This window comes from Hemiscyllium ocellatum, chromosome 22 (assembly GCF_020745735.1).
Source record: "Hemiscyllium ocellatum isolate sHemOce1 chromosome 22, sHemOce1.pat.X.cur, whole genome shotgun sequence".
NCBI lineage: Eukaryota > Metazoa > Chordata > Chondrichthyes > Orectolobiformes > Hemiscylliidae > Hemiscyllium > Hemiscyllium ocellatum.
Window position 1 is genome coordinate 3475138 of NC_083422.1, and position 26244 is coordinate 3501381.

At 42.2% G+C, this 26244-nt stretch overlaps 1 protein-coding gene across 1 annotated transcript in view; it reads left to right on the plus strand.

Moving 5' to 3' along the window:
* The window catches only part of LOC132826114 (broad substrate specificity ATP-binding cassette transporter ABCG2-like), a 104610-nt gene that overhangs the window by 23396 nt on the left and 54970 nt on the right, over positions 1 to 26244 (plus strand). Inside the window, exons 4-5 of the mRNA XM_060841764.1 lie at positions 8669 to 8826; positions 20629 to 20780. Coding sequence (XP_060697747.1) covers positions 8669 to 8826; positions 20629 to 20780 — 310 coding nt within the window. The remainder of the gene's footprint in view (positions 1 to 8668; positions 8827 to 20628; positions 20781 to 26244) is intronic.

The following is a 26244-nucleotide window of genomic DNA, read 5'->3' on the forward strand; positions in this document are numbered from 1 at the left end:
CCAGCAAACAAACAGTGAATTGTGGCAGTTTGATCCACATAATTGCGTAATGTTTGGATTTGAAAGGTACCTGCCACCTCATTATTTTCTATATGTCTTTCAACACAGCATTTATTCAACAGTGTGTAAAATTGCCTAAATATGTTCTGTCTACAAAAAGCAGGAGAAATTCAACATGGCTTATTATTGCTATATCAGTCTACAGATTCAAGGACAGCTTCTTCCCTGCTATCAGACTTTTGAATGGACCTCTCAAATATAAATTCAGGTCTTGCGCTCTCTGTACCTGCTTTGCAGTTGTAACACAGTATTCTGCGCTGTATTCTGCTACTCTGATGCACTTTGTATGGTATAAGCCGCCTGAATAGCACACAGAACAGTTTTTACTCAATTTCAATATGTGACAACAATACTCAAACTCAAACTCAAGCATCAGCAAAGTAGTGGAAGGGGTCACAATCTTATCAAGTAGCACTCACTAACCAATAAGCTGCTCATTGATTTTCACATTTGTGTTCCACCAAGGCCACTTACTCCTGAGCTCAGTATGGCCATAATCCAAACGTCTACACATGAATTGAATTCCAAAGTGAGGCGAGACTCACTGTCTGTGATATTAAGGCAGCATTTGATGAAGTGTGACATCAAGGAGCTTTTGCAAAACTGAAGCCAGTGAGAATCATGGGAAAACTCTATGCTGGCTGTAATTAAACCTTGCAGAAAAGAAGATGATTGTCAATTTTGAACATCAATCATCTCAGTCCCAGGACATTACTACAGGTCTTCCTCACTGTAATTTCCTAGCTCCCAACATATTCAGCAAGAACAAAACCAGATATTGCTGATAAAGCTCAGCAGGTCTAGCAGCATGTATGAAGAGAAATCAGAGTTAACATTTTGGGTCCAGTGACCCTTCCTCAGAACTGATGGTAGCTAGGAAATGGGTGAAACTGAGGACTGCAGATGCTGGAGAGTCAGAGTCAAAAAAGATGGGACTAGAAAAGCGCAGCAGGTCAGGCAGCTTCTGAGAAGCAGAAGAGTTGACATTTTGGGCTTTGGCCCTCCATTTGGAATGTGGAGGGAGAAAAGGGACGAGAGATTAATGGGAGGGGTGTGGTCTGGGGGAAGGTAGGTGGGAAGGCAGGTGGAGGGTAATTGTGATAGGTCAATGGTGAAGGTGGAATGGATAGGTGAGAAGGAAGATGGACAGGTCTAGAGGGTGGTGCTGAGTTGGAGAGTTGGATCTAGAATGAGGGGGGCACGGAGATATGGAAACTCATGAAGTTGATGTTGATGCCTTGTGGTTGAAGGGTGCCAAGGCAGAAGATGAGGCACTTTTCCTCCAGTTGGGGGGTAGTTTTTATTTGTGGTGGAAAGGCCCAGGACTTGCATGTCCTTGGGGGAGTGGAGGGAGGAATTGAAGTGGTCAGCCACAGCGCACTGAGTGTTTGGTGCCTTTGGCATATAGATGTTCCTTGAAATGCTCCGCAAATTGGCACCCTGTCTCCCCGAGGTAGAGATCACATCAAGAGAAATGGATTTTTATGCAGAAAATAGGGTGGGAGGAGGGGATAAGGAGTGAATGATAGTTGGGGATAGAGCCCAAACAGGGAGAATAATAGTTGAACAAGCAAATGAATAGACAATGATCTGGCTAGGAGGGTGAATAGCTGTTAATAGACACTGTTAGTGGCTAACAATGGGTTGTGTGTAATACAGACTGTGTGATAACAAGGCCTGATGTGTGGGGTTGGGGGCTATGACATAGCAGAATTCAAATTCTTAAGGTATTGAACTCGATATTGAGTCCAGAAGGCTGCAGGGTCCCCAAGCGGAAAATGAGGTACTGTTCTTCCAGCTTATGCTGAGCTTCGCTGGAGCACTGCAGCAAGTCTGAGACACAGATATTGGCCTGGGAACAGGTTGGAGTATTAAAGTGGCAGACAAATGGAAGCTCAGGGTCACTTTTGCAGGCAGAATGTAGATGTTCTGCAAAGCAATCACACAGTCTACGTTTTGTTTCCCCAACATATAGGGGACCACATTGCAAGCTTTGCCAGTAATTTCTGTTTTTGTTTCTGACTTACAGCAGCCGCAGTTCTTTTGGCTTTTACCTTCAGCAAGACCTGGAAAATATTCAGACTTGGGCTGAAATGTGACAATCAGGAATGTATTGAAATACTCCCCACTACCTGAATGAGTGCAAATCCAACAATACTCAAGAAGATTCATACCACCAAGAACAAAACAACTCGATTGGAACCATATCCTCAAACATGCACTGCCTTCACCATCAACACTCAAAAGCAGCAGTGGGTACCATCTATAAAGTCCAGTGTAGAAATTCACCAAGGCTTCTTAGATAGCACTTTCCAATCCCATGACTACTACTTCCTAGAAGGTCAGGGGCATCAGATACATAGGAATGCCACTTGCAAGTTCTATCCAAGCTAATCACTTTTGTGACTTAGAAATATATTGCTGTTCCTTCAGCATCATCGGGTCCAAATCCTGGAATTCCTTCCTTAATGACATTATGAGTCTACCTACAGCACAATGGACTGCAGCAGTTCAAGAAGGCAGCTCACTACCACTTTCTCAAGGGCAACCAGGAATGGACAATAAATGCTGGTTTAGTCAGCAACAGCCTAATTTGTAAATTTAAAAATGAATTGCACATTACTGTTTTAAAATTCCAGCTCCCTCTGTATTTTAGAGTCCTTCAATTTCTCACCAAAAAGTTTTTTTTATATTCTTTCTTCCAAAATGTCAATTTTATATTTTCCCATATTAAGCTTCACATTTCATATCTTTGGCTACTCACCTAAACTACCTGTATCCCTTTGTTGCTTGCTTCTTTCTCACAGCTTACTTTACCTATATTTGTATTATCAGCAAACTTAACTATCATGCCTTCCATCTCTTCATCCAAGTCATTTTGATAAATTATGAAAGTTGAGGGCTCAGCACTGATTCCTATGGTACACGATTTGGCACATCTTGTGAAACAGATAATGATCTGTTTAAGTCTATAGGTGGGCCTCCAATTTATGGATGTCGGACATACAGTTGCTTGTACTTATGAATGTGGTCTCATACAGTGTGTAATTTTAAAGACCCAACATACAAATTTCTGTACTTAAGTTTGATGCTTTATATTGTCCTCTATTGTGTTCTGTCTTGCGTACAAATCAACTTGCAAACGGACTCTGTTCACAACATGGGAACTGCCTATATTGCAATTTTCTGTAGCTAGAGAGTGCTTTATCCATACCAATATGCTACTTCTACACAGTGAGTTTTCATTTGCTGCAACTTGATGTGGCATCTTATCAAATCCTTTTTGGAAATTCATGTACAGCACAAACACCAGTGTCCCTTTATCCACAACGCATTACTTCTCCAAGAACTTCAAAAAACTGGTTAAACATAACTAGCTTTTAACAAATCCCTGTTGACTCCAACTATACAGTTTGAGCTTCTCTAAATACCCTGTGATGATATATTTCATTGTAGCCTCTAACATCTTCACTGTGGCAAATGTCAGGCTAAATAGCCCGCAGTTTCCTGCTTTCTCTCTCCTTTTTTGAATACAGCATAGAACATAGAACATTACAGCACAGTATAGGCCCTTCGCCCCTCGATGTTGCGCTAACCCATGAAACCAATCTGAAGCCCATCTAACCTACACGATTCCATTTTCTCCGTATGTCTATCCAATTACCATTAAAGTTGGCAAGTCTACTACTGTTGCAGGCAGACTGTTCCACGCCCCTACTACTCTCTGAGTAAAGAAACTACCTCTGACATCTGTCCTATATCTATCACCCCTCAATTTAAAGCTATGTCCCCTCTTGGTAGAACACCATTCAATGAAAAAGGCTCTCACTATCCACCCTATCTAACCCTCTGATTATCTTATATGTCTCAATTAAGTTACCTCTCAACCTTCTTCTCTTTAACAAAAACAGCCTCAAGTCCCTCAGCCTTTCGTCGTCAGACCTTTCTTCCATACTAGGTAACATCCTAGTAAATCTTCTCTGAACCCTTTCCAAAGCTTCCACATCCTTCCTATAATGCAGTGACCAGAACTATACGCAATACTCCAAGTGCGACCGCACCAGATGTACAGCTGCAACAAGACCTCATGGCTCTGAAACTCAATCCCTCTACTAATAAATGCTATCAACCTAGGTGGCAATTTTCAGGGATCTATGTACATGGACACCGAAATCTCTCTGTTCATCTACACTACGAAGAGTCCTACCATTAGCCCAGTACTCTTCATTCCTGTTGCTCTTTCCAAAGTGAATCGCCTCACACTTTTCCGCATTAAACTCCATTTGCCACCTCCTAGCCCAGCTCTGCAGTTTATCTATGTCCCTCTGTAACTTACAACATCCTTCGGCACTATACAACTCTACCAACCTTAGTGTCATCCGCAAAGTTACTAACCCACCCTTCTACGCCTGTATTCCTGATGAAGGGCTTTTGCCCCAAACGTCAATTTTGCTGCTCCTCGGATGCTGCCTGAACTGCTGTGCTTTTCCAGCACCACTAATCCAGAATCTGGTTTCCAACATCTGCAGTCATTGTTTTACCTACACTCTCATCCAGGTCATTTGTAAAAATGACAAACAGCAGTGGCCCCAAAACAGATCGTTGCGGTAGCCCACCAGTAACAACTCTAGGATGAAAGTTTCCCATCAGCCACCACATTCCGTCTTCTTTCAGCTAGACAATGTCTGATCCAAACCACTCCATCCCATGCCTCTGTATTTTCTGCAAAAGCCTACCACGGGGCACCTTATCAAACGCTTTACTGAAATCATATACACCACATCAACCGCTTTACCCTCATCCACCTGTTTGGTCAGCTTCTCAAAAAACTCAATAACGTTTGTGAGGCATGACCTACCCATCATAAAACCATGTTGACTATCCCTAATCAAATTATTCCTTTCTAGAAGATCATAAATCCGATCTCTTATAACCTTACTCTAGTCATTCTTTTATTCCTGATATACCTATAGAAAGCCTTAGGGTTTTCCTTGATCCTATCTGCCAATGACTTTTCATATCCACTCCTGGCTCTTCTTAGCTCTCTCTTTAGGTCTTTCCAGGCTAACTTGTAACTCTGAAGCGCCCTAACTGAGCCTTCACGTCTCATCCTAATATAAGCCTTCTTCTTCCTCTTGACAAGACATTCAACGTCTTTAGTAAACCATGACTCCCTTACTCGACCACTTGCTCCCTGCCTGACAGGTACATACTTATCAAGGATCCACAGTAGCTGTTCCTAGAGTGAGCTCCACATTTCAGTTGTGGCCATCGTCTGCACTTTCCTTCCCCTTCCTATGCATCCTAAATCTTGCCTAATCACATCATAGTTGCCTTTCCCCCAGCAATAATTCTTGCTTGCGGTATATACCTATCCCTTTCCATCACTATATTCATTTATATTGTTATTACCAGTTATATTCATTATTTTACAATCTAACGGAACCTTTCCAGAATATTGGGAATTGTTATACCAGTGCATAACAATGGTATGACTAGCCACTTCTTTCAATGTGATTGGATTATGTCCATCAACACGTTGGGATTTGTCAGCCTGCAATTCCAACAAGTTGCCCAGTAACACTTGTAATTTTCTCATGTTTTCCCTTCTTCTATTTCATAATTTGCAGATAATTCTAGGATGTTACTTCTGTCCTCAACATAGAACATAGAACAGTGCAGCACAGGAAGAGGTCCTTCAGTCCATGATACCTGTGCCGACCATGATGATATTCTAAATTAATCTAATCTGCCTGCACTTGATCCATATCCTCCTATTCTCTGCTTTTGGAGGAGCTGTTGATGGACTAGGGAACCTGGTGTTGTGTGATTTTTAACTTTATTTTCTGTTTGTTTATGTGTCTTTCTAAATGCCTATTAAACTTTGTTGACATATCTGTATCTGTTACCTCCCTGGCAGTGTGTTCCAGTCACCTGCTACCGCTGTGTAAAAATCTTTCTTGCACATTTCTTTTAAAATTTCCCCTTCTCACCTTAAACCTATAGATCTAGTGTTTGACGTTTCTACCTGGGAAAAAGAATCTGCCTATCCATGCTTCTCATAATTTTATACCTCTATTAGGTTGCCTTTCGGGCTATGACCTTGTAGTGAAACATTCTGAGTTTGTCCAACCTCTCCTTATACCTAATACACTCCAATCCAGGCAACAGCCTGGTAAACCTCTTCTACACCCTCTCTAATGCATCCTCATCCTTCCTATTGTGTGGTAACCAGAAATGCACATTATACTCCAAATGTGATCTGACCATTGTCTTGTACAGTTACAGCATGACTTGCCAACTTTTATCCTCAACCCCTCAACTGATGAAGGCAAGCATGCCATAGGCCTTATTTAATCACCTTTGTGATAATACTGTCACTTTAACAAGGTTATTTTGCTCTTGGTTCTTCTCAAGAGAGGTGGTAAAGGCAGAAGTGGCAAAATGTCTGGGCAAGAGCCTAGTTTAACAATAACAGGGGAATGGTCAGTTCTCCGAGTTCAGGTTTTTTTTCTAGTAGATTAGATTCCCTACAGGGAACAGGCTCTTTGGCCCAATAATTGCACACCAATCCTCTGAAGAGTAACCCACCCAGAACCACTCCCCTACATTTACCCTGAACACCACGGGCAATTTAGCTTGACCAATCCACCTGACCTGCACATCTTTGAATTGTGGGAGGAAACCAGAGCACAGACACAGGGCAAATGTGCAAGCTCCACACAGACAGCAGACCGAGGCTGGAACCGAACCCAGGTCCCTGGTGCTGTGAGGCAACAGTGCTAACCACTGAGCCACCATGTCACCCATGAGTTTCTTTTAGTTGTAGCAGAGAAACTACCAGTTCCAGGCAGTCAGAAGCTGCTGCAGTGGAGAAAGGTTCTAAACTTCAACAGATGGTTCCTGAATGGCTTTCTCTCTGAAATCTCTCCTTCCTGCAAGAACCTGAGTTTGAATTTGCCTTAAGCCAAGGGGTGTGCTTATGGGATGTCGCTGGAATTGGAACAGCTCTTTATTAAGTTGCTACATCGAGTCAGTTGGGTTTTCAAATAATTAAGTTATTTTAAATTCTGTTTTCTTTTGTTCATGTTTCAACTGTTGAAATAAATTCTGTTTTGCTTAAAGCCAAGTAGTTTGACCAGCTGCATCACTCCACATTGCCTTTAAAATAAGAAAAAGTTAGCGTCTAGTTTATTTTCATATTTATATTCTCCAGTCCATCAATCTTTGGTCAACCAGATATTTAAAATTCCCCAAATCCTCAGGCATACATTTTGCAATATTGTAAGCATCTTTTAATCTAATGCTATCCTTAACTTAAGGCAAGTTATTTACTGTTTGGAGAATTGAGTATAAAAGTAGGGAAATGTTGCTATAGCTGCACAGCTGAGACCACATTTGGAGTACTACATACATTTTTGGTCTCCTAACTTATAAACGGATATAGTCACCTTAGATACCTTACAAGGTTGAGAGTATATGCATTGGAATTTAAAATAATAAGAGATGGCCTGACTGAAACATGTAAAATCCTGGAGGAATTTCACAAGGTGCTTCCAGAGACTATATTTTCACTTGGGGAATCTAGAACTGGGGTATGCAGTTTGAAAATGTTGATCTCCCATTTAAGATAGAGATGAGGATAAATTTTGACTCTCCAGAGAATAGTGGAGCCTAGTCTAGTGATTGTAACAAGATCAGCCAGGTGGAATTCATACAATATGAGTTCTTGATTGGGGCTGTTAATCTGGTTCACTTAGGGAGTCCTAGTTGACAGATAAGAACAGGAGTTTCAGACATCTTGTTCACTCTGAGTGCTGACTCTGAGGGAGCTGGATCAGTGTCAAGGACTGTCACTTGTAAATAAATGGTAACTTGGTGACAGAATATTGGCTTCTGTGGAGTTATTTCATCTGACCAATTGAATATGTTCAAGCTTGAGTTAGATAGGTTTTTGGTTAAGAAGATGAAGAGTTATGAGGAGCAAACAGGTCAGTGGATCTAAGATCCTGTTAGATCAGTCATAATTTTATCAAATGATGGAGCATGTTTGAGGGGCTGAATGGCCTACTCCTGCTCCTAGTTCTTGTGTTAACCTTTCAACTTAGCCACAGCTGGATTTCTTTTCATGTTGACTTTTTATTTCCACAAGGTAATTCATTGATCCTTACCATGAATTCGTTGACTTTGCATTTAAAAACTGAAGCAATTCAAATACGCGTGCATATCTTCACTAAATGGTAACGCTAAGAAAAATTTGTTTATCGCTTCTGTTCTTAAGCTGCCCATTACTGCAGGGAAAAAGGAAACTGCAGTATTCTTTGACACAATATCATTGTTAAAACATTTAAATTCAATGAACAAGACAATCCCACTAATCTAATAAATTTCTACTACTGTTGACATCTGTGTTACAATGAACATTTCAGAGCAGAATTTCACAATTGAAACACGTGATAGCAATTTGTTACTGAATCCAAAACTTAAAAATTGTAATTCCTTCTAAAACTACATACTGGGGTAAATAAATTAATAAAACGATGTGTAAGAATTAAAGAAGATGATGTTTGTACAATGGCAAAATGTTTAAACAGCCTATTTTTTCCAGGTTGGTACAGAATTGATCCGAGGTGTCTCTGGTGGGGAAAGAAAAAGAACACATATTGGTATGGAACTCATAACTGATCCTCCTGTTTTATTTCTGGATGAGCCCACAACAGGTTTGGATTCCAACACTGCAAAATCTGTGTTGACGCTATTGAAAAGGTATGAGTTTTATTATGACACTACAATGCTTTCATTCTAACAATGAATGAAAACTTTTAAACCACCTTAAAAACATTGTCCTAAGATTACAAGACCAGGTTCAAGGCTTACCTATTTTAGAGTGTCATAACATATCTGCTTCAGAGGAAATGTTGATTTAGATAGGAAATTGTAAGTTTACCTCATTACAGCTTTGGTTCAAACGTAGGGAAAGAGCTGAAATCCAGAGGTGACGTAGGAGTGACAGTCCTTGACATCAAGGCTGTTTTCAACTGAGTGCATCATTGAGGAGCCCGAGCAAAACTGGAATAAATGGGAATCAAAGGAAAAAGTCTCTGTTGGTTGGTGTCATATCTGGCAAATAGGAAGATGGTTGTGTTTGTTGATCAGTTACTCTGTTCTAAAGTTCCTCAGGGTAGTGTCCTAGGCCCAACCATCTTCTGATGTTTCATCAATGACCTTCCCCCCCATATAAGGTCAGAAGTGGGCATGTTTGTCAATGGTTACACGACGTCCAGTGCTATTCTTGACTCCTCAGAAACTGAAACAGTTCCTCAGAAACTGAAACAGCAATAGTTCATCTTTAGATTCCCAAATCCAGTGCACCATCTAAAAGGCACAAGTCAAGACTGTGATGGATGCAATCCAACAACACTTAAGAAGCTTGACATCATCCAGGATGAAATAACCCACTTGATTGGCATCACCTCCACAAACAACTACTTCTCACACCACTGAAGATACATAGCAGCAGTGTGTACTATCTAGAATATGCACTGCAAAAATTTGCCAAATATCCTTACACAGCACTTTCCATCTAAACGTCCAAGGGCAGATGATACATGGGAATAACGCCATCTGCAAGCTCTCTTCCAAGCAACTCGTCATTCCAACTTGGAAATATGTTGTCATTCATTGCCTGTTGCTGGGTCAAAATCCTGGCATTCCCTCCCTCACAGCATTGTGGATCTACCTCAGCACACGGACTGCAGCGCTTCAAGAAGGCAGCTCATCACCTTCTCACCTTCTCAAAGGCAAGTAGGGACAGGCAATAAATGTTGGCCAGCTAGCAAGCCCAGGTCCCATAAGAAAATTTAAAATAAAGTTATTTGCCAGTTATTTTATCTGTGTTTCTATCATTTGAAAGACCTCCCTGGGTTTATTAGAGATGAAATTTTAATCTTTACCATATGGTATTAAACCACATGGGCGGCACAGTGGCTCAGTGGTTAGCACTGCTACCTCAAAGGGCCAGGAATTCGTGTTCAATTCCTGCCTCAGGCAACTGTCTGTGTGGAGTTTGCGCATTCTCCCAGTGTCTGCGTGGGTTTCCTCTGGGTGCTCCAATTTCCTCCCACAATCCAATGATGTGCAGATCAGGTGAATTGGCCATGCTAAATTGCTCATAGTTTAAGGTACATTAGTCAGGAGAAATGTAGAGAAATATGGGAATGGATCTGGGTGGGATACTCTTCGGAGAGTCGGTGTGGACTTGCTGTGCCGAAGGGCCTGTTTCCACACTGTAGGGATTCTAAGTTGTAAAAAATGAGGTCTGCAGATGCTGGAGATCACAGCTGAAAATGTGTTGCTGGTTAAAGCACAGCAGGTTAGGCAGCATCCAAGGAACAGGAAATTCGACGTTTCGGGCATAAGCCCTTCATTCCTGATGAAGGGCTTATGCCCGAAATGTCGAATTTCCTGTTCCTTGGAAGCTGCCTAACGTGCTGTGCTTTAACCAGCAACACATTTTCAATTCTAAGTTGTAAACCATGCTGATTGCCAGGTACCATTTCAACCTAAAAATAGAACATAGAACATAGAACAATACAGCACAGAACAGGCCCTTCGGCCCACGATGTTGTGCCGAACATCTATCCTAGATTAAGCACCCATCCATGTACCTATCCAATTGCCGCTTAAAGGTCGCCAATGATTCTGACTCTACCACTCCCACGGGCAGCGCATTCCATGCCCCCACAACTCTCTGGGTAAAGAACCCACCCCTGACATCTCCCCTATACCTTCCACCCTTCACCTTAAATTTATGTCCCCTTGTAACACTCTGTTGTACCCAGGGGAAAAAGTTTCTGACTGTCTACTCTATCTATTCCTCTGATCATCTTATAAACCTCTATCAAGTCACCCCTCATCCTTCGCCGTTCCAACGAGAAAAGGCCGAGAACTCTCAACCTATCCTCGTACGACCTATTCTCCATTCCAGGCAACATCCTGGTAAATCTTCTCTGCACCCTCTCCAAAGCTTCCACATCTTTCCTAAAGTGAGGCGACCAGAACTGCACACAGTACTCCAAATGTGGCCTAACCAAAGTCCTGTACAACTGCAACATCACTTCACGACTCTTGAATTCAATCCCTCTGCTAATGAACGCTAATACACCATAGGCCTTCTTACAAGCTCTATCCACCTGAGTGGCAACTTTCAAAGATCTATGTACATAGACTCCAAGATCCCTCTGTTCCTCCACCTGACTAAGAACCCTACCGTTAACCCTGTATTCCGCATTCTTATTTGTTCTTCCAAAATGGACAACCTCACACTTGGCAGGGTTGAACTCCATCTGCCACTCCTCAGCCCAGCTCTGCATCATATCTAAGTCCCTTTGCAGCCGACAACAGCCCTCCTCACTGTCCACAACTCCACCAATCTTCGTATCATCTGCAAATTTACTGACCCACCCTTCGACTCCCTCATCCAAGTCATTAATAAAAATTACAAACAGCAGAGGACCCAGAACTGATCCCTGCGGAACTCCACTTGTAACTGGGCTCCAGGCTGAATATTTACCATCTACCACCACTCTCTGACTTCGACCGGTTAGCCAGTTTTCTATCCAATTGGCCAAATTTCCCTCTATCCCATGCCTCCTGACTTTCCGCATAAGCCTACCATGGGGAACCTTATCAAATGCCTTACTAAAATCCATGTACACCACATCCACTGCTCTACCCTCATCCACATGCTTGGTCACCTCCTCAAAGAATTCAATATGACTTGTAAGGCAAGACCTACCCTTCACAAATCCGTGCTGGCTGTCCCTAATCAAGCAGTGTCTTTCCAGATACTCATAAATCCTATCCCTCAGTACCCTTTCCATTACTTTGCCTACCACAGAAGTAAGACTAACTGGCCTGTAATTCCCGGGGTTATCCCTATTCCCTTTTTTGAACAGGGGCACAACATTCGCTACTCTCCAATCCCCTGGTACCACCCCCGTTGACAGTGAAGACGAAAAGATCATTGCCAACGGTACTGCAATTTCCTCTCTTGCTTCCCACATAATCCTAGGATATATCCCGTCAGGCCCGGGGGACTTGTCTATCCTCAAGTTGTTCAAAATGTCCAACACATCTTCCTTCCTAACAAGTATCAGTTCTAGCTTACCAGTCCATTTCACACTCTCCTCTTCAACAATACGGTCCCTCTCATTCGTAAATACTGAAGATAAGTACTCATTCAAGACCTCTCCTATCTCTTCCGACTCAATACACAATCTCCCACTACTGTCCTTGATCGGACCTACCCTCGTTCTCGTCATTCTCATGTTTCTCACATATGCATAAAATGCCTTGGGGTTATCCTTGATCCTATCCGCAAGGATTTTTCATGCCCTCTCTTAGCTCTCCTAATCCCTTTCTTCAGGTCCCTTCTGGCTATCCTGTATCCCTCCACTGCTCTGTCTGAACCCTGTTTCCTCAACCTTATGTAAGCCTCCTTCTTCCTGTTTACTAGACATTCAGCCTCCCTCGTCAACCAAGGCTCCCTCACACGACCATTTCTTTCCTGCCTGATAGGTACATACATATCAAGGACACGTCGTATCTGCTCCTTGAAAAAGTTCCACATTTCCACCACATCCTTCCCTGACAGCCTATGCTCCCAACTTATGCTCCTCAAATCCTGTCTTACAGCATCGTAATTTCCCTTCCCCCAATTGTAAAATCTACCCTGTTGTGCGCACCTATCTCTCTCCATAACCAAGGTGAAAGTCACAGAATTGTGGTCACCGTCACCAAAATGTTCACCCACTAACAAGCCCATCACTTGTCCCGGTTCATTACCGATTACCAAATCCAATATGGCCTCCCCTCTGGTTGGACAATCTACATACTGAGTTAGAAAAGCTTCCTGGACACACTGCACAAACACCGCCCCATCCAATCTACTTGATCTAAAGAGTTTCCAATCAATATTTGGGAAGTTGAAGTCGCCCATGACTACGACCCTGTGGCTTCTGCACCTTTCCAAAATCTGTTTCCCAATCTGTTTCTCCACATCTCTGCTGCTATTGGGGGGCCTATAGTAAACACCCAACAAGGTGACTGCACCTTTCCTATTTCTGACTTCAGACCATACTGAATGGCTGAGTTGACATCGCCTTATAGTGATCATCAACAAATTCGACGATCATGTTGAAAAATGTATATTAACTGTTACGACACGGGGTAAATCCCCCTGTTTAATTTAACCCAGCAACGCAGAAAAGATTTATCTCATATGGTAATCTGTGAAAATTCGATAGGCCAAGAACTAGTTAAAGTAAAAGTAAAAACTTTATTTCTTTAAGTATAATAGAGGATTATTAACTAACAATTATTCCTCTAACTCCTTCCTCTAACCTAGCTTTTACTTCCCCTTCTATAATACTAGTCCAATAAAACACCTAATGAAGATTTACAAAAGAAAACTTCTTATCTCAAAACCAGCCAGCTTTCAGTTCTCTGTTTTCCGGTTTTCTTTTCTTCTTGGAGATTCTGCCTCACATGGTCCTGATCGATAAAGGTACCTTTAAAAGAGCTATTTTTCTAGTCATCGCTACATGCTGGCTTGGCAGTTCTCTTCCCAACTGTTCAATTTTCCCTGGTCTTATACCACTAAAGCATTGGATTGTGTCATTGGCGTTTAAAATTGTCAATATACTAAATTCAAACTTGATTGGAATTTGGATTTTTGGGGGTATAATTTAAACTGATTGGCCTAACTCAAATCTGTGTTTGTCTCTAGACAACCAGCTACACTAAATGCCGCAACAAAAGGTTACATTATATCTTTTTTTCAGAACACTTAGTAGTGGCTTGGCTGTCTGGTAGTTCTGTTGCTTTTAACTGTCTTCAAGCTACAGAGCACCCACATCTTCATAACATAACAAACTCCATGTGAAAATCATCCCTCAATAGTTATATATTTTTAAAATGTCTCTAATAAATCAATGCTGTAGTTAGGCATCAGGAATACTAGCAACAGGTCAGAAGGGAGACATTTGGAAAGGTAGCCAAAGATTTGTGTAGACATGGACTTTGAAGCAATTGTTAAAGAAAGAGAAGGAAATAGTGAGGAAGGATGAAGTTTCAGAATGAGGCCAGGCTTTGAAGATGGGGTCATACTCAAATGTCAGGCAGACTGGACTGAGGGAAAGAGGGCTATAGAGCTAGAAGAAAGTACCCAAATAGGGTGGAGTGAGATCATAGAATATAATATTTTAATTTAAATTGTTGAGAAACCAGAAGTGGAAGTAGATCAGCTACTTAGTGTGGAAGAGGATACATAGAGTCATAGAGTCATACAGCATGGAAACAGACCTTTCGTCCCAACTTGTCCTTGCCGACCAGGTTTCCCAAACTAAACTAGTCCTACTTGCCTGCATATTGCCCATATCCATCTAAACCTTTCTGATTTAGCTACCCATCCTGGTTGATCTTCAGGTCCCTTTTAAATCTTGCCCCTCTCATCTTAAACTTGTGCCATGTAGTTTTGGACTCCACTAAATAGAATAAGACTTTTGCTATTCACCTTACGTATGCCCCTTATCATTTTATGAACCTCTATGAAGTCACCCCTCAGCTTCCGACACTCCAAAGAAAAAGGCTCCAGCCTATCCAGCCTCTTCTTACAATTCAAATCTTCCAGTCTTGGCCAAATCCTTGTAAATTTTTTCTGCAACCTTTCTAGTTTAACATCCTTCTTGTAGCAGGGCAACCAGAATTATACACTGTATACTAAAAGTGGCCTACACCATGCAGCAGAGGTTTGCACAGTAGAAGTTTATGAAGGAAAGGGGCTCATATGGAAAGCATTTGAGCAGTTCAGAGTCAAAGGCAAATGTAAAAGTTTTGGTGGCAGAGGGGAGGAAAGAATTGACAGCATAGTGAATTGACCTTTTGTCTCTGGTGCTGAGAGCTTTTGTTTCTCATGTGAACTCTTATACAAATATATCAGGTAAGGCATCAACTGGAATTTTCTTGGCAAAAATTTCAACAAGAAAGAAAGAACTTGCATTCATATCTTTTACATTTCAAGGTGCACTTAGAGTTTATAGAATCCCTACAGTGTGGAAACAGGCCCTTTGGCTCAAAAGGCCCAGACTCTCCAAAGGGAAACCCACCCAGACCAATTCTCCTATATTTATGCCTGACTAATGCATCTAGCCTCTACATCCTTGAATGCTATGGGCTTTTTAGTAGGGCCAATTCGCCTAACCTGCACTTCTTTGGATTGTGAGAGGAAACCGGAACACCTGGAGGAAACCCACGCAGACACGAGAAGAATGTACAAATTCCACACTGACAGTTGCAAGAGGCTGGAATCGAATCTGGTACTTGGCACTGTGAGGCAGCAGTGTTAACCACTGAGCCACTGTGCTGCCCCTTTGCTAGCTTGATGTGTCTGTTTAGAGAAATAGAATGCCTCTCCACTGCAAAATGATAATGTTGCATGTGATAACTGAATTAGAGTCATAGAGTCATAAAGATGTACAGCATGGAAACAGACCCTTCAGCTAACTCGTCCATGCTGACCAGATATCCCAACCCAATCTAGTCCCACTTGCCAGCACATGACCCATATTCCTCCAAACCCTTCCGATTCATATACCCATCCAAATGCCCCTTAAATGTTGCAATTGTACCAGCCTCCACCACTTCCTCTGGCAGCTCATTCCATACACATACCATCCTCTGTGTGAAAAACTTGCCCCGTAGGTCTCTTTTATATCTTTCCCCTCTCACCCTAAATCTATGCCCTCTAGTTCTGGACTCCCCACCCCCAGGGAAAAGACTTTGCCTATTTACCATGCCCCTCATAATTTTGTAAACCTCCATAAGGTCACCCCTCAGCCTCCGACGCTCCAGGGAAAACAGCCCCAGCCTGTTCAGCCTCTCCCAATAGCTCAAATCCTCCAACTCTGGCAGTATCCTTGTAAATCTTTTCTGAACCCTTTCAAGTTTCACAACATCTTTCCGATAGGAAGGAGACAGAATTATACGCAATATTTCAACAGTGGCCTAACCAATGTCCTGTACAGCCGCAACATGACCTCCCAACTCCTGTACTCAATACTCTGACCAATAAAGGAAAGCATACCAAACGCCTTCTTCACTATCCTATCTACCTGTGACTCCACTTTCAAGGAGCTATGAACCTGCACTCCAAGGTCTCTTTGTTCAGCAACACTCCCTAGGACCTTACCATTAAGTGTATAAGTCCTGCTAAGATTTGCTTTCCCAAAATGCAGCACCTCGCATTTATCTGAATTAAACTCCATCTGCCCCTTCTTGGCCCATTGGCCCAACTAGTCAAGATCCTGTTGTAATCTGATGTAACCCTGTTCGCTGCCACTAGACCTCCAAATTTGGTGTCATCTGCAAACCTATTAATTGTACCTCTTATGCTTGCATCCAAATCATTTATGTAAATGACAAAAAGTAGAGGACCCAGCACCAATCCTTGTGGCACTCCACTGGTCACAGGCCTCCAGTCTGAAAAACAACCCTCTACCACCACTCTCTGTTTTCTGCCTTTGAGCCAGTTCTGTATCCAAATGGCTAGTTCTCCCTGTATTCCGTGAGATCTAACCTTGCCAATCAATCTCCCACTTCCTCAAAAAACTCAGTCAAGTTTGTGAGACATGATTTCCCACACACAAAACCATGTTGACTATCCCTAATCAGTCCTTGCCTTTCCAAATACATGTACATCCTGTCCCTCAGGATTCCCTCCAACAACTTGCCCACCACCGATGTCAGGTTCCCTGGCTTGTCCTTACCACCCTTCTTAAACAGTGGCACCACATTAGCCAACCTTCAGTCTTCTGGCACCTCACTTGTGACTATCGATGATACAAATATCTCAGCAAAAGGCCCAGCAACCACTTCTCTAGCTTCCCACAGAGTTTGTGGGTACACCTGATCAGGTCCTGGGGATTTATCCACTTTTATGCGTTTCAAGACATCCAGCACTTCCTCCTCTGTAATCTAGACATTTTGCAAGATGTCACCACCTATTTCCCTACAGTCTATATCCTCCATATCCTTTTCCACAGTAAATACTGATGCAAAATACTCATTTAGTGTCTCTCCCACTTTCTTTTGGTTCCACACAAAGGCCGCCTTGCTGATCTTTGAGGGGCCCTATTCTCTCCCTAGTTACCCTTTTGTCCTTAAAGTATTTGTAAAAACTCTTTGGATTTTCCTTAATTCTATTTGCCAAAGCTATCTCATGTCCTCTTTTTGCCCTCCTGATTTCCCTCGTAAGTATACTCCTACTTCCTTTATACTCTTCTATGAATTAATTTGATCTACCCTGTCTATACCTTACAAAAGCTTCCTTCTTTTTCTTAACCAAACTCAATTTCTTTAGTCATCCAGCATTCCCTTTATCTACCAGCCTTTCTTTTCACCCTAACAGGAATTTACTTTATCTGGATGTAATTGTTTTGACTGTTCGATCATTGCTCTAAATAGTCTGTTAAAATTTCACAAGATTCAATAGTTCTGCCTTTGCCTTTTGAATGGTTTGCAGTATACCAGGCATGTTGAATATGCAGTGATACCCAGATAGGATTATCTGACGAGGAAAGGCCAGATAAGCTGGACCGATTTCCACTGAACTTTGGAAGAATGAGAAGTGATCAAGGCCCTTGATGGGTGAGCACTGAAAGAATATTTCAGCATGGTGGCTCAGTGGTTAGCACTGCTGCCTCACAGTGCCAGGGACCCAGGTTCAATTCCCACCTCGGGCAACTGTCTGTGTAGAATTTGCACATTCTCCCATGTCTGCGTGGGTCTGCTCCGGTTGCCTCCCACAGTCCAAAGATGTGCAGGTCAGGTGAATTGGCCATGGTAAATTGCTCGTAGTGTTAGGTGCATTAGGTAGGGGAATGGGTCTGGTTGGGTTGCTCTTTGGAGTGTCAGTGTGGACTTGTTGGGCCGAAGGGCCTGTTTCCACACTATAGGGAATCTAATCAAACCTTGTGGGAGAGAATGGAACTGGGGGCACAGCACAAAGGTAACACTTAACACAGCATAAAAGTAACATTTAACACTGAGATAATTGAATTTTTGTCTGTCAGAGAGTCTTTGGTACTCTTCTCCTCACAGAGCAGTGGAGGCAGTCATTGAATAATTTTGGGTCAGAGGTAGCTAAGGATATTGACAAAGGAATCAAAGTTTACCTATGATAAGTATTATGCAGGTATGTCAGCTCACTGTGTTGCTGCTCATAATTAAAATTATTACTATTATAGTTTGACTAAGGGCAACTACAGGGCCTGCTTTGTCTAGTACGGTAGAGAAAAACCACTTCCTTGTCCAACTAGAAAGGTCTCTTGTAATTAACAAGATATAGCTAATTGCCAGTTCATTTTGTCTTTGTAAAAAATGTTATATGTCATTAGAGCAAACTAAATAAAAGTTGTCATCTCAGAGATGCAAACATTAATGGAAATAACTTAAAAGGTTTGACTGCTGGACAAAAGCACCCATCATTTGTGGAAGTTCCAAGGATGCTGCAAGTCAAGAGGAACATCTAAGTCATGTAAATATGGAATCTAACTAAAGCAATAGAAATTGAATTGGTTGAGGAGGATTTGGGATGGAAATGGTGCCAGAACACAGCAGGAATTCCCTGCACATCCCATTGGATGCAATGTGTTGGTCACTCAGCTGGTGCAGTACCTTTACCAAATTGATGATTCAATAGATGAGAGGGCAGCTTAAGGTTGAGTTCCAACTGGGTATCATTCAATATTATCTTCCTGGCATGCTGTGCTCTGCACAATTGGAGCTGAGGATGAGGCGATGTGATAGATGCTGAGGGATTAGGAGAACGGGAGCAGATGTCCAAGAAGAATGATAAGGTAATTGAGCTGGAGGAAACTCTCCTTAACAGAACTCGGCTGCATTAGCACAAGGCAGACAGGATCGAATTAACATTTGGTTCCAGTAGATGCCAAATGGGTGAGAAGACCATCACAGACTGTCAAGGTCAAGATGCGAGCATCTGGTTTGCATTGTGAGTATGAACTGCAGCCTGTTTATTTTTGTTGGCTGTCATAAAAGTTCATGTTTGTTCTTACCTGAATAACTTGCTAGTAATTAGCAAGATGTTCTCTTACTGGGCAATGACAAGATGTGGGTTTCCAGTGGGTATTGGAGAAAGAGTAGAGGGGAGTCAGAGAAGGTCTTCAGATGCAATGTATCTAAGAACAGGTGAAGTTTGTAACCTAGTGGTTAAACAGTGACGGGGGTGAGAGACTGGGGTTGTATGTACAAGGGAGTGTCAGCCATGCTGCAGTGTGCCATGGGCAGTGTGGCTGCTATGCCATTATACTGCTGGTTAGGGGACAACACTGGCTTTGCCAACACTGATCCATATGCACAGCACCCTTTTAAAGATGGCGTGGGTGTCAATGATGCTAGTCTTTTGGTGGATGTCTGATAAGTAGTGGGAACATGTGTGGTGAGATTGGAATCGAATCGGATATGAGGGACACCATGAGGGTGGGTTAGGTAGTTAATGAGGCATGCTTGAAAAGATATGTTGAGAAATTCTGTTGGTCTCACAGAGAGAATCCCTCCAAAAAAATTGATGCAACTCACACTCAGCCAAGGGTGCACAACATTCAGCTCTCTGAAACAATCATGATCGAGCTTACATGCACTTAGATGTAATAATAATTTAAGACTAAAAGCTTGCATAACAATTTCATACAGCATGGCCATTTTGAATTGTTAGATGTTTTGGGTTGCACCAGCTGAAGGTTTTTTGTTAACCCTAATTGTACTTTTTGGGGAGTCTTTGGAATTGTTTAATATAATGAGAAGTTCTATTGCAGATGTAATTAAGTTTACTTAAAAGGGGCAATGCATTAATTTTCCTGCCTCACTGCTGGATGAACAGCAGCCATTGCAAATGGAGAATCTGAAAGTGGCAGGTGCAAAGGCCAGTTAATCACAACCATTTTTCCATGATCATGTGAAGACTTTTAGGGATGTTTTGGATAGCAACCAGAAAGCTCCACAGCTGGAAGTTAGCACAGGACTCTTAGTCAGTTCCCCCTTCCATTTCAAGCACCCTGCTCTGTCTCCTACCTTCAAGCCAATTTTGTATCCATATGGCTAGTTCTCCCTGTATTTCCTGTATTAAAGAGACACTTAATGACACTGGTGATAGGAGTTAGACCTTGTCTACTTGTGATGGAAGGTCCATGCTAGTTTAAAGTTTGTGAAGAGAGCTGGTTGGATTTGTTGTTTGTCTATTTGTTGAGCCGGTACGTTTGTTGGCAGACATTCCATCCCCTTTCTAGGTGACATCATCAGTGTTATGTTGCCTCCTGTGAAGCACTACTATAAAGTTCCACTTTGAATTTATGTGGTTCTATTTGGTGAGGCTATTTGGTATGCCCTGCTGAAGTCATAATGATCAATCAAGAGACCTTGTGGAGTTTCTTGTAAGATTTGAAGCATATTTTCAATACACTTCGTGATTTTTTATTTTTTTCATTCTAGCCTATCGAGATATGGTCGAACTATTATATTCTCTATCCACCAGCCTCAATACTTCATATTTAAACTTTTTGATAGCCTGACACTGCTGTTGAATGGAAGAATGGTATATCATGGTCCAGCCAGCACAGCATTACAGTTCTTTTCATCTATTGGTGAGAAACACTTTTTATCAGATGTTAAGTCTTTGGATTATCTGTCCAGAGGAGTGTGGACATTCATTCATTAGAAATGTTCAAAACTGAGATTGACAGATTGGTTCTCATTGGAATTGCAAACAGATATGGGGAAAGTGCAGGATAATTGTATTGAGGTAGAAGATCAAACATGATCTCATTGAACAGCACAACATGTTTGAGGAGCTGAATGGACTCCTCCTGCTCCTATCTCTTTTTGTATTCTTTTCTGTTTTTTCTGCTACAAAAATACTATAACACATCTCTGGGTTTTTTTTAACACTACCAAATCATTCGTGTTACAAATTAAAATAATAATTATCAAGCATCACCCTTGAGGGGCCTGCTTCTATTTCCTATATTCTTAATTGTTTGTTCACTGGATAATATGTTTACAGAGATGTAGAATTATAGAGATGTACAGCACGGAAACAGACCCTTCAGTCCAACTCATCCATGCTGACCAGATATCCTAAATTAATAGAGTCCCATTTTACCCATATCCCTCTGAACACTTCCTCTAAACCCTTACCCATCTATGTGCCTTTTAAATGTTATAATTGTACTTGCTTCCACCACTTTGGGGGCAGTTCATTTCATACTTTCCACCCTCTGTGTGAAAAAATTGCCCCTTAGCTCCCTTTTAAATCTTTTCCCTCTCACTTTAAACCTATGCTCCCTAGTTTTGGACCTTGAGGAAAATGCCTTGACTATTCACCTATCCATGCCCCTCATAATTTATAAACTTCTACAAGGTCACCCCTCAGGCTCCAACACTCCAGGGAAAACAGCCCCAGCCTTTTCAGCCCTCCCTATAGCTCAAACTCTCTAACCCCGGCAACTTCCTTTTCTGAATCCTTTCATGTTTAACAACATCTTTCCTATAGCAGGGAGGCCGGAATTGAATACAGTACTCCAAAGGTGGCCTAACCAATCTCCTGTACAGCTCCAACATGACCTCCCAATTGCGATGCTCAATGCACTGACCAATAAAAGTAAGCATACCAAACATCCACTAAACTTGCGATTCCATTTTCAAGGAACAATAATCCTGCACTCCAAGGTGTCTTTGTTCAGCAACATTTCCCATGCCCTTACCATTAAATGTATATGTCTTCCTCTGATTTGCCCTACCAAAATGTTGTTATTTATCTAGATTAAACTTCATCTGCCACTTCGCACCCCATTGGCCCATGTGATCAAGGTCCCATTCCACTCTCAGGCAATCTTCTTCGCTGACCGTCTTCAAGCTTACTAACCACACATATGTCCACATTCAAATCATTTATATAAATGACAAAAAACAGTGGATCCAGCACTGATCCATGCGGCACACCACTGTCAGAGGCCTTCAGTCCAAGAAACAATCCTCCACCACCCCACTCTGTCTTCTACCTTCAAGCCAATTTTGTATCTGTATGGCTAGTTCTTCCTGTATTCCATATGATTTACTTTTGTTATTGTACGTCAAAGGATATAAAGAGACACTTAATGACACTGGTGATAGGAGTTAGACCTTGTCTACTTGTGATGGAAGGTCCATGCGAGTTTAAAGTTTTGTGAAGAGAGCTGGTTGGATTTGTTGTTTGTCTGTTTGTTGAGTTGGTACATTTGTTGGCAGACATTTCATCCCCTTTCTAGGTGATGTCATCAGTGTTATGTTGCTTTCTGTGAAGCACTACTGTAAAGTTCCGCTTTGAATTTATGTAGTTCTATTTGGTGAGGCTATATTTGTTGTACTGCATGCAGTTCTGGTCACCTGACTATGGAAAGGATATTAAATGAGAAAAAGTGCAGAAAAGACTGAGAAAGATGAAATGTGGACCTGAATATTTGAGTTTTAAGGAGAGCTTGGATAGTCTGGGACTTTTTTCCCTGGAGCATAGGAGACTGAGAGGTGACCTTATAGAGGTCGATAAAATCATGAAGGCATAAATAAGGGAGATAGCCAATAACTTGTCCCCAGGGCTGAGCAGTCTAAAACCACAGGGCCTCAGTTTAAGATGAGATAGGAGAGATATAAAAGGATCCAGAGGGTGTTTATTCACAAGTGGATGGTGAGTACCTAGAATGGCAGCCAAAGGTATCAGCGGAAGTGAATACAATTTCTCATTTAAGAAACATTTAGACTGGTACATGGGTGGGTTGGTATGGAAGAATATGGATCAAATGAAGGCAAATGTGACTAGTTTAATTGTGAAAATTGTGGAGCATGGGCAAGTTGGATCGAAGGGCCTGTTTCCATTCTGGAGACCTCTATGATTCTGTGAATATTGGCTAAATATTGATCACACCATCAAGAAATAGGAAAGGAACTGTCACTTTATTAGGAGTTTTCTACAGACCCCCAAATAGCAACAGAGACATGGAGGAGCAGATATTAGAAACTTGCAGAAGTAACAGAGTTGTTGTCATGGGTGACCTTAACTTTCCTAATATTGATTGGAACCTCCTTAATTCAAACAGTTTGAATGGAGCAGTTTTTGTCAGGTGTGTCCAGGAAAGATTCCTGACTCAGTATATAGATAGGCCGACTCGAGGGGAGGCCTTATTGGATTTGGTGCTTGCCAACGAACCATGCCAGATATCAGATCTCTTGGTGAGAGAGCATGTTGGTGATAGTGATAAAACCTCCGTGACCTTTTATTATAGTCATGGAGAGGGATAGGAGCAGATGGTATGGGAAAGTATTTAATTGGGGGAGGTGCAATTATAATGCTATTAGGCAGGAACTGGGGCACCCAAATTGAGAACAGATGTTCTCAGGGAGAAGCACTAAAGAACTGTGCATTTAGGTTGTTTGGGGAGCGGTTGCTGATAGTGCTGGACAGGTTTGTCCCATTGAGGCAAGGAAGGGATGGTAGGTAACAGGGGATGTGAAGCATCTCGTGAAGAGAAAGAAGGAAGCTTATTTAAGGTTGAGGAGGCAAAGATCAGACAGGGCTTAGAGGATTACAAGGTTGTCGGGAAGGAACTGTAGAAGATTTAGGAGAGCTAGAAGGCGGCATGAGAATGCTTCAACCGGTAGGATTAAGGAAATCTGGAAGGCATTCTATACTTAACATGAGGAACATGAGGTGGCCAGAGTGAGGATAGGGTTTATCAGGCATATTGGACAGAACTTGTGCCTGGAGTTGAAGGAGGTAGGAGAGGTCATAGAGTCATAGAGATGTACAGCATGGAAACAGACCATTCGGTCCAACCCGTCCATGCCGACCAGATATCCCAACCCAATCCAGTCCCACTTGCCAGCACACGGCCCCATATCCCTCCAAACCCTTCCAATTCATATACCCATCCAAATGCCTCTTAAATGTTGCAATTGTACCAGCCTCCACCTCTTCCTCAGGCAGCTCATACACGAAACAACCCACTGTGTGAAAAACTTGCCCCATAGGTCTCTTTTATATCTTTCCCCTCTCACCCTAAATCTATGTCCTCTAGTTCTGGACTCCCCAACCCCAGGGAAAAGACTTTGCCTATTTACCATGCCTCTCATAATTTTGTAAATCTCTATAAGGTCACCCCTCAGCCTCCGATGCTCCAGGGAAAACAGCCCCAGCCTGTTCAGCCTCTCCCAATAGCTCAAATCCTCCAACTCTGGCAATATCCTTGTAAATCTTTTCTGAACCCTTTCAAGTTTCACAACATCTTTCCGATAGGAAGGAGACCAGAATTGCACACAATATTTCAACAGTGGCCTAACCAATGTCCTGTACATCCGCAACATGACCTACCTACTCCTGTACTCAATACTCTGACCAATAAAGGAAAGCATACCAAACGCCTTTTTCACTATCCTATCTACCTGCGACTCCACTTTCAAGGAGCTATGAACCTGCACTCCAAGGTCTCTTTGTTTAGCAACACTCTCTAGGACCTTACCATTAAGTGTACAAGTCCTGTTAAGATTTGCTTTCCCAAAATGCAGCACCTTGCATTTATCTGAATTAAACTCCATCTGCCCCTTCTTGGCCAATTGGCCCAACTGGTCAAGGTCCTGTTGTAATCTGAGGTAACCCCTGTCCAATAGAGCTCCAATTTTGGTGTCATCTGCAAACTTACTAACTGTACCTCTTATGCTTGCATCCAAATCATTTATGTAAATGACAAAAAGTAGACGACCCAGCACCGATCCTTGTGGCACTCCACTAGTTACAGGCCTCCAGTCTGAAAAACAACCCTCCACCACCACCCTCTGTCTTCTATCTTTGAGCCAGTTCTGCATCCAAATGGCTAGTTCTCCCTGTATTCTATGAGATCTAACCTTGCTAATCAGTCTCCCATGGGAACCTTGTCGAACGCCTTACTGAAGTCCATATAGATAACATCTACTGCTCTGCCCTCATCAATCTTCTTTGTTACTTCTTCAAAAAATTCAATCAAGTTTGTGAGGCATGTTTTCCCATGCACAAAACCATGTTGACTATCCCGAATCAGTCCTTGCCTTTCCAAATACATGTACATCCTGTCCCTCAGGATTCCCTCCAACAACTTGCCCACCATTGACGTCAGACTCACTGGTTCCCTGGTTTGTCTTTACTGCCCTTCTTAAACAGTAGCACCACGTTTCCCAACCTCCAGCTTCTGGCACCTCACCTGTGACTATCGATGATGCAAATATCTCAGCAAGAGGCCCAGCAACCACTTCTCTAGCTTCCCACAGAGTTCTCGGGTACATCTGATCAGGTCCTGGGGATTTATCCACCTTTACCCATTTCAAGACATCCAGCACTTCCTCCTCTGTGATCTGGACATTTTGTAAGATGTCACCATCTATTTCCCTACAGTCTATATCTTCCATATCCTTTTCCACAGTAAACACTGATACAAAATACTCATTCAGTATCTCCCCCATTTTCTGCGACTCCACACAAAAGCCGCCTTGCTGATCTTTGAGGGACCCTATTCTCTCCCTAGTTGGCCTTTGTCCTTAATGTATTTGTGAAATCCCTTTGGATTCTTCTTAATTCTATTTGCCAAAGCTATCTATTGTCCCCTTTTTGCCCTCCTGTTTTCCCTCTTAAGTATACTCCTACTTCCTTTATACTCTTCTAAGGATTCACTCGATCTATCCTGTCTATCCTTTACATATGTTTTCTTCTTAATGAGTACTTCAGTATTCACTAGTGGGAGGGACCTTGACATTTCTAAGAACAACGTGGAACAGACAGATATGCTCGAACAGGTTGATGTTAAGAAGGACGAAATGCTCAAAGTTTTGAAAATCATGAGGATAGATAAATACCCTGGGCCAGATGGGATATACCTAACGTTACTATAGGAAACGAGGTAAGAGATTGCTGCGCCTTTGGTGATGATCTTTGCATCCTCACTCTCTACTGGAGTAGTGCCAAATGATTGGAGGACAGCAAATGTTATTTCCCTGTTCAAGAAAGGGAATAGGGATACTCCTGGGAATTATAGACCTGTGAGTTGCACA